Genomic DNA, 10,000 nt, shown 5'->3' on the forward strand with positions numbered 1-10,000 from the left:
GGTTGTTCCCTTTTCACTAGTTGTGTATGAGGGCTGTCCCAAAGCCTTTGATGCAGGGATCTGGTGGCCAACGACCCAGTTTGGACAACCCGCCGCAATGAAGTGTCCCAAGGGATCCACTGGTAAGCACCTCAAGCCTTTTCAGAATGTGAAAAAAAAAATGTATTGGAAATTACATAGACTTCACTGGAATTTTTCCAGACTTTATAATGTTTATACTGTTGTTGTTGATTTCCTCACCGTGTCAGCCGAGAGGCAAGAGGTCAACAGAGAATCTTCACGATCGGTCCTCTTCCTTACCCTTCTCTCCACCCCTTTCTTTCTCCTCACCTCCATCCCTGTTTCACCCTCGCTCCTCCTCATTAGGCACGGCCATCCGCCACTGCAGCGACGAGAATGGCTGGCTGCCTCCCGATCTCTTCAATTGCACCTCTCTCACCTTCTCTCAGCTGAAAAAAGAGGTATGTCTTGGTTTAACCTTTTATTCAAACCGGGAAGTCCCATTGAGATTAAAACCCTCCTTTACCATCGAGACACCTGTCTGTCGTCTCCCTGACCTCTCACCTTCAGGACGAGGAGCTGCATCTCAACAGCTCCAGGATGGACGGAGAGAGGTCAAAGGGCATGGCCAGCATGCTGCGGAGCGCCACCAACCGCACAGCGGCCCTCCAGGGCAACGACGTGAAGACGGCCTACAGCGTCCTGACCCGCCTGCTGCAGTACGAGAGCCAGCAGCTGGGCTTCGACATGGCCGCCACAAGAGACGTCCACTTCCATGAGGTGGGCCGCTAGAAACATGCTTCAGCTAGTGTTGAATACGCAAGTGCCATGTACTTCTTCAACTCTCAAAATGATGTTGGAGGTGAAATAAGAAGGTAGACAGGATTAGCGATTCTTTGGCCTCTCTTTTCGTTGACATCAGGAACTCATATGAACTCATAGAAATATACCCTGACATGCCTTCAAGCTCTCTGTCATACATCCACCCCAATTTCCTCTCACAGCACAGTTTCGGGAGACTCGCTCAGCGTTGAAAGAATGACCCACATTGTTCGGTAACATAGCTCAACTGCTTAAGGATCCTGTTAGCTTTAAGTAACTAATAGTTTCCCCAAATCCTGCTTATAGCTGGTACCGGTTTCCTAAGAGCCTGTTTTCCCAGTTGGATATTTCTCCCCCTATAGGGAATGTGATCCGGAGCCTATTATGTGGAAGTAATACAGTGCAATGATTAGCATGTTCTCTATGAGCTTTATTAAGGCCATGACCATGCTGGGCGCTAACGGCTAACTGTGTGCATTCTTGGCACCAGCCCCAGCGCATTAGGGTGTGTTAGGTATCAGAAGGTGCAGCTGGAACGGTTTAGGGGTTCAAGGACCAATCAGAGTGGAGTTTATTGAGTGATTGGACCAATGGGCGACTTGGGAGTAGTAGTTCCCCAGGGGTGGTTGGGCGTGGGGCCAGATTGCACAGGTGATGTTATGAGATGATGTCTGTACAGTGACCCCCCCCCTTCCTGTATAGGGCAGCTCGCCTTTCCTTCTTTTGTTTTCTTTCGTCCTTTCTCTCTGTTCTGTTGGCATTGATTTCACATGCTTCATTTGGGGTATATGATACAGATTATGGATTCTGTTTGTCGTTGATGTATGCGGGAATGATACCATACTAATCGGTAATGCACGGTATGACGTGAGTATTGCATAGTATAGATATGCTATAGGTGGATGACACATGGTATAGATATGCTATAGGTGGATGACACATGGTATAGATATGCTATAGGTGGATGACACATGGTATAGATATGCTATAGGTGGATGACACATAGTATAGATATGCTATAGGTGGATGACACATGGTATAGATATGCTATAGGTGGATGACACATAGTATAGATCTGCTGTAGGTGGATGACACATGGTATAGATATGCTATAGGTGGATGACACATGGTATAGATATGCTATAGGTGGATGACACATGGTATAGATATGCTATAGGTGGATGACACATGGTATAGATATGCTATAGGTGGATGACACATGGTATAGATATGCTATAGGTGGATGACACATAGTATAGATATGCTGTAGGTGGATGACACATGGTATAGATATGCTGTAGGTGGATGACACATAGTATAGATATGCTATAGGTGGATGACACATAGTATAGATATGCTATAGGTGGATGACACATAGTATAGATATGCTATAGGTGGATGACACATAGTATAGATATGCTATAGGTGGATGACACATAGTATAGATATGCTATAGGTGGATGACACATAGTATAGATATGCTGTAGGTGGATGACACATGGTATAGATATGCTATAGGTGGATGACACATGGTATAGATATGCTATAGGTGGATGACACATGGTATAGATGATGACACATGGTATAGATATGCTGTAGGTGGATGATACATGGTATAGATATGCTATAGGTGGATGACACATAGTATAGATATGCTATAGGTGGATGACACATGGTATAGTATAGGTGGATGATATGCTGGTGGATGACACATAGTATAGGTGGATGACACATAGTATAGATATGCTATAGGTGGATGACACATGGTATAGATATGCTGTAGGTGGATGACACATAGTATAGATATGACACATAGTATAGTATAGATATGACACTATAGGTGGATGACATAGTATAGATATGCTGTAGGTGGATAGTATAGATATGCTATAGGTGGATGACATAGTATAGATATGCTGTAGGTGGATGACACATAGTATAGATATGCTGTAGGTGGATGACACATGGTATAGATATGCTATAGGTGGATGACACATGGTATAGATATGCTATAGGTGGATGACACATGGTATAGATATGCTATAGGTGGATGACACATGCATGGTATAGATATGCTGTAGGTGGATGACATAGTATAGATATGCTGTAGGTGGATGACACATAGTATAGATATGCTGTAGGTGGATGACATAGTATAGATACATGGTATAGATATGCTATAGGTGGATGACATGCATGGTATAGATATGCTATAGGTGGATGACACATGGTATAGATATGCATAGTATAGATATAGGTGGATGACACATGGTATAGATATGCTATAGGTGGATGACACATGGTATAGATATGCTATAGGTGGATGACACATAGTATAGATATGCTATAGGTGGATGACACATAGTATAGATATGCTGTAGGTGGATGACACATAGTATAGATATGCTATAGATATGCTGTAGTGTGGATGACACATGGTATAGATATGCTATAGGTGGATGACACATGGTATAGATATGCTGTAGGTGGATGACACATGGTATAGATATGCTATAGGTGGATGACACATAGTATAGATATGCTGTAGGTGGATGACACATAGTATAGATATGCTATAGGTGGATGACACATGGTATAGATATGCTATAGGTGGATGACACATGGTATAGATATGCTATAGGTGGATGACACATGGTATAGATATGCTATAGGTGGATGACACATGGTATAGATATGCTATAGGTGGATGACACATAGTATAGATATGCTGTAGGTGGATGACACATAGTATAGATATGCTATAGGTGGATGACACATGGTATAGATATGCTGTAGGTGGATGACACATAGTATAGATATGCTATAGGTGGATGACACATAGTATAGATATGCTATAGGTGGATGACACATAGTATAGATATGCTATAGGTGGATGACACATAGTATAGATATGCTATAGGTGGATGACACATAGTATAGATAGGTGGATGACATGATGTATAGATATGCATAGGTGGATGACACATAGTATAGATATGCTATAGGTGGATGACACATGGTATAGATATGCTATAGGTGGATGACACATAGTATAGATATGCTATAGGTGGATGACACATGGTATAGATATGCTATAGGTGGATGACACATAGTATAGATATGCTATAGGTGGATGACACATGGTATAGATATGCTATAGGTGGATGACACATAGTATAGATATGCTATAGGTGGATGACACATAGTATAGATATGCTATAGGTGGATGACACATGTATAGTATAGGTGGAGATATGATATAGGTGGATGACACATAGTATAGATATGCTATAGGTGGATGACACATGGTATAGATATGCTGTAGGTGGATGACACATAGTATAGATATGATATGCTATAGATATAGGTGGATGACACATAGATATAGATATGCTGTAGGTGGATGACACATGGTATAGATATGCTATAGGTGGATGACACATGGTATAGATATGCTATAGGTGGATGACACATGGTATAGATATGCTATGGATGTGGTATGATATGCTACAGGTGGATGACACATGGTATAGATATGCTATAGGTGGATGACACATAGTATAGATATGCTATAGGTGGATGACACATAGTATAGATATGCTATAGGTGGATGACACATAGTATAGATATGCTGTAGGTGGATGACACATGGTATAGATATGCTGTAGGTGGATGACACATGGTATAGATATGCTGTAGGTGGATGACACATGGTATAGATATGCTATAGGTGGATGACACACGTGTGTAAATGTTCTAGAACATGGTCCGAGCGGGCAGTGCCATCCTGGACCCTGCTAACAAGGGGCACTGGGATCAGATCCAGCGTTTCGAAGATGGCACGGCTCTACTTCTGCATAGCTTTGAGGAGTACGCCCAAACCCTGGCCCAAAACATGAGGAAGACCTACCTGAAACCCTTCACTGTTGTCACGGACAACATGAGTGAGTCCACCTGCAGTGCAACGACACAATTCTTTTCTTGCAGTAACCTGATTTGCATGGCTAATTCATGCAAAGTGATGTTACATAGCCTAAAATAGCCTACTGTACCACCAATAGATCTGGTGTGCGACAAGCATAATTAACAACCATTCTCTCTCTCTCTCTCTCTCTCTCTCTTCTCTCTCTTCTCTCTTCTCTCTTCTCTCTCTTCTCTCTCTCTTCTCTCTTCTCTCTCTCTCTCTTCTCTCTTCTCTCTCTCTCTCTTCTCTCTCTCTCTCTCTCTCTCTCTCTCTCTCTCTCTCTCTCTCTCTCTCTCTCTCTCTCTCTCTCTCTCTCTCTCTCTCTCTCTCTCTCTTCTCTCTCTCTTCTCTCTCTTGTCTCTCTCTCTCTGTCTGTCTCTCTCTCTCTCTTCTGTCTCTCTCTTCTGTCTCTCTCTCTCTCTCTTCTCTCTCTCTCACTGTCTCTCTCTTCTCTCTCTCTCTGTCTCTCTCTCTTCTCTCTCTCTCTGTCTCTCTCTCTCTTCTCTCTCTCTGTCTCTCTCTCTCTCTCTTCTCTCTCTCTCTGTCTCTCTCTTCTCTCTCTCTCTATCTCTCTCTCTGCTCACAGTTGTTTCTGCGGATTACTTGGACCCGTCCAATCCAGAACAGGCAAACATCCCGCGTTTCCAAGAGATCCAGGCCTATCCAAAAGAGATGGAGTCCTCCGTCCGCTTCCCAGAGTTCCCAACACAGCACGAGCAGCCGGTGGGGGTTAAAGGTGGGCTTAAAGGGGTGGATACGGCATGGACTTTTTGGGGTTCACCATGCAGCCTTCATAACGTTATAGTCCATGAATTAAGTCTGAGCTGTTGCACTGCGTCAACCGTTTGTCAAGTTCTTCAACCAGTCTTGGTAGTGTTTTTTTATGTGTGTGTGTGTGTGATTGATTGATTTCATTCTTTCATTTATTGTCATAATATCATTACAGCAGTCTCCACAGCACCAGCCAGAGACTCAACAGCCACAGACGACCCCATAGCAACAGCCACAGACGCCTCTCCTGTCCAGACTGAGTCCACTGACTCCTCCACTGTCGGTCACCAGGCGTCTGCCAAGAAGAAGCGTCACGCTGAGGTCCCAGGCCCTCTCCCTGTTGCCGTGGTGATCATCTATAGGACCCTGGGACAGCTCCTGCCTGAAAACTACGACATTGATCGTAGGAGCCTGAGGTACTTCCTACATTTCCTCCTCAGTCTTACCACATAAAACACGTTAGTTGTCTTTAAAATATGCTCTCTAGTGTATAATTCAAAGTTCTTACACAGTGCCTTGTGTACGACATGCGACACGCTTCGCCACACACAGAACATATAAACAACTGTTCTCTGTGCAGTTGTGTGTGTGTACAAGGAGGTTCAATTCTATCATGCTTTTAGTGCTGTTAGTCAAATCAAATCAAACTTTGTCACATGCGCCAAATACAAGTGTAGAACAACGCCGTGTAGGTAGGGGTGAGGTGACTATGCATAGGTAATAAACAGTGAGTAGCAGCAAAGGTAGGGGGTGTTACTGTGTGTCCTTTTGTTTTGGACTAGTTTTCATTGTGGTAGATGTTTTTACTGCTGTGGACATGCCTCACAGTTGTAACCAGAACCTTACGGTAAGTCATTCTCGATAAGAATGTATTTTGGATGACTACAGTCAATGTAAACACACATGTTACCTGTATGTGTGTGTGTTTGTGTTTGTGTTTGTGTGTGTGTGTGTGCGTGTGTGTGTGCGTGTGCGTGTGTAGACTCCCCAACCGGCCCATCATCAACACCCCAATTGTGAGCACGGTGGTTCACAGTGAGAGGGTACCCTTCACCATTCCTCTTGCACAACCCATCACCCTGGAATATAGACTACTAGAGACCGAGGAGAGGACCAAACCTGTCTGTGTCTACTGGAATCATTCCATCGCGTAAGGATGAGTATACCTATCAATGGTCTTATTCATACAGTGGTTCCTCAATTAGAAGTTTTGAGACTTCGAGGTCATTTGTGGTTTAGTGTGGTACCCTGCGTCACTGCTTCATTGCTCCAGACCACCACAAGGGGGAGTTAGAGCACTGATGATGCTTTTGGGTCCCAAGGTGCTAAATGTGTCTATCTGACATTGAACGGGCGATATAAACAGAAAATTAAATAGACTTTGAAATTGAATTTCAATGAACTGATGATGAGGATGAAGAAGGTGATTGAATTTAGAACAATGAACTGAATGATAAGGATGAAGAAGGTGATTGAATTTAGAACAATGAACTGAATGATGAGGATGAAGAAGGTGATTGAATTTAGAACAATGAACTGAATGATGAGGATGAAGAAGGTGATTGAATTTAGAACAACGTTGTAAGAATTACTATTCCTCTGTCCTGCAGCGCACACCCATAAAAAAGACACTTGTTTTTTGGGGGGAGGGGGGGGGCAGAAGAAGCTGTAGCTGGACTGTTAGCATATTACTTACTATAAACCGTTGTTACACAAAGGTTTCTATATCTAAGAGACATGATCATGTTAAATTATATTCCATGATATTCTTTAGATGTATGTGTTGACTCAATATATATACACTGCTCAAAAAAATAAAGGGAACACTTAAACAACACAATGTAACTCCAAGTCAATCACACTTCTGTGAAATCAAACTGTCCACTTAGGAACCAACACTGATTGACAATAAATGTCACATGCTGTTGTGCAAATGGAATAGACAACAGGTTGGAAATTATAGGCAATTAGCAAGACACCCCCAATAAAGGAGTGGTTCTGCAGGTGGTGACCACAGACCACTTCTCAGTTCCTATGCTTCCTGGCTGATGTTTTGGTCACTTTTGAATGCTGGCGGTGCTTTCACTCTAGTGGTAGCATGAGACGGAGTCTACAACCCACACAAGTGGCTCAGGTAGTGCAGCTCATCCAGGATGGCACATCAATGCGAGCTGTGGCAAGAAGGTTTGCTGTGTCTGTCAGCGTAGTGTCCAGAGCATGGAGGCGCTACCAGGAGACAGGCCAGTATATCAGGAGACGTGGAGGAGGCCGTAGGAGGGCAACAACCCAGCAGCAGGACCGCTACCTCCGCCTTTGTGCAAGGAGGAGCAGGAGGAGCACTGCCAGAGCCCTGCAAAATGACCTCCAGCAGGCCACAAATGTGCATGTGTCTGCTCAAACGGTCAGAAACAGACTCCATGAGGGTGGTATGAGGGCCCGACGTCCACAGGTGGGGGTTGTGCTTACAGCCCAACACCGTGCAGGATGTTTGGCATTTGCCAGAGAACACCAAGATTGGCAAATTCGCCACTGTGCTCTTCACAGATGAAAGCAGGTTCAGCAGGTTCCACCAACGCTGGATGCTTTAGTCCAGGTCTGGGAGGAGATCCCTCAGGAGACCATCCGCCACCTCATCAGGAGCATGCCCAGGCGTTGTAGGGAGGTCATACAGGCACGTGGAGGCCACACACACTACTAAGCCTCATTTTGACTTGTTTTAAGCACATTACATCAAAGTTGGATCAGCCTGTAGTGTGGTTTTCCACTTTAATTTTGAGTGTGACTCCAAATCCAGACCTCCATGGGTTGATACATTTGCTTTCCATTGATCATTTTTGTGTGATTTTGTTGTCAGCACATTCAACTATGTAAAGAAAAAAGTATTTAATAAGAATATTTCATTCATTCAGATCTAGGATGTGTTATTTTAGTGTTCCCTTTATTGTTTTGAGCAGTGTATAAGCAAGTGATGTCTGCTAAGTAAATCAAGTTGATGGCGCAGTCATATAGCGGCACCTACATAAAACTGAGTGACTCACTCATTCATGGCTTTGGATCAAAATAAATAAGTAGCAACATTATTTCTGACCTGGATGCCATGTAGTTTATTCTCTAAAAGTACAAATATTTACCACGGTCTCTTGCGCATGTCATTTTCCAGATTTGCCCTAACCTAAAATGCCCCTTGGATATTAATTTAGAATCCTCCAATCCTCTAAATGTAATTATTGGCCAAGAGCCATGTAGATTGCAAAATAGTTGGGAAGAGATTTTCGATTGTTTATGAATTGAAGCGCAATTTTCCGTTCCTCCTGAAATCGCTAGCAGTCAAATGCGTCTCCGTCGCCCACACGCACTTTAAACATTTGGATAATAAAGCGTTTGAAGGCTGACATTGGTTGTTTTTATGCATTCGTGAAGTAAAGCGCTCTAGCTGACACGCTGTGGTTCATTTGATGAAGGTGCACATGGGCCTTTTTATATAATGAATATGAATTCGGAAGGCAGAAATTATTAAATATTAAAGCATTAGACCTCTCACTGAAGGTGCCAGTCATACAAAGTTAAACTTAAATCCGAACTGGTTGGAGATAAGAGTACATGGCCATAAAACCTAGATCATTTTTCAAGTTGTTCAAACATTCATAGATGACCAGCAGGGTCAATAATATACAGTGGTTATAGGAGGGTGCAAACCGGTAAGCACCTTGGGAGTAAATGCCAGTTGGCTTTTCATAGCCTTGAGAGAGAGAGAGAGAGAGAGAGAGAGATCAAGTGAATTAAGCTACATTTCTTAAAATCAATCCCATATACCATGTTCTTGCAAAAAAAGGTTTTAAATTCTCTAGCACAGCCAATATTAAATACTGTTAAATGCTTCTCAAAGATGCCCCCTGGTGGTCAAACTAGCACTAACTAGCATTAATGGCAACAATGGCTGACAATGAAAGCTCGCAAGGTGTCCTGCAGTACAACGCAACTTTTACTGGAAGAACCACTGTACCATAGGTTTTACAATGGAGTTTAGCTAGATTCTGTTGAAAAATTGAGAAAAAAAATCAGACCCAACAATCTCTATTTTGTGTCCAGGGTTCAAGGAACTGGAGGCTGGTCTGCCAAGGGGTGTGAGCTGGTGTTCAGGAACAGCACTCACATCAGCTGCCAGTGCAGTCACATGTCCAGCTCTGCTGTGCTCATGGACATCTCCAAAAGAGAGGTACTGCCCTGAGCCCTGACCCCTGACCCCACACACTAGGTCAGCTTTAATGTTATTATTTTATGGATTATTTGATCTGACCTCCTATTCTGTGTTTACCTCCTCAGCATGGGGAGGTCCTACCCCTGAAGATCATCACCTACACCACTGTGTCAGCATCGCTATTGGCCCTCCTCATCACCTTCCTCCTCCTGGCCATCCTCCAGAAGCTCCGCTCCAACCTCCAC

General features: G+C 43.4%; 1 protein-coding gene across 2 annotated transcripts in view; it reads left to right on the forward strand.

Annotated features, from left to right (window-relative positions):
* The window catches only part of LOC112219184 (cadherin EGF LAG seven-pass G-type receptor 1-like), a 79,337-nt gene that overhangs the window by 62,558 nt on the left and 6,779 nt on the right, over positions 1-10,000 (forward strand). Inside the window, exons 16-24 of one of the 2 annotated variants that reach the window (XM_042301233.1) lie at positions 21-122; positions 367-461; positions 571-780; positions 4,583-4,766; positions 5,373-5,522; positions 5,736-5,973; positions 6,540-6,707; positions 9,647-9,773; positions 9,881-10,000. The exon at positions 9,881-10,000 is cut by the window's right edge and continues 81 nt beyond it. In XM_042301233.1, the coding sequence (XP_042157167.1) occupies positions 21-122; positions 367-461; positions 571-780; positions 4,583-4,766; positions 5,373-5,522; positions 5,736-5,973; positions 6,540-6,707; positions 9,647-9,773; positions 9,881-10,000 (1,394 nt within the window). Of the gene's footprint in view, positions 1-20; positions 123-366; positions 462-570; positions 781-4,582; positions 4,767-5,372; positions 5,523-5,732; positions 5,974-6,539; positions 6,708-9,646; positions 9,774-9,880 lie in introns of both variants that reach the window. The other variant, XM_042301231.1, reaches the window with a different exon arrangement.

Source organism: Oncorhynchus tshawytscha, linkage group LG19 (genome assembly GCF_018296145.1).
Source record: "Oncorhynchus tshawytscha isolate Ot180627B linkage group LG19, Otsh_v2.0, whole genome shotgun sequence".
Taxonomy (NCBI): Eukaryota; Metazoa; Chordata; class Actinopteri; order Salmoniformes; family Salmonidae; genus Oncorhynchus; species Oncorhynchus tshawytscha.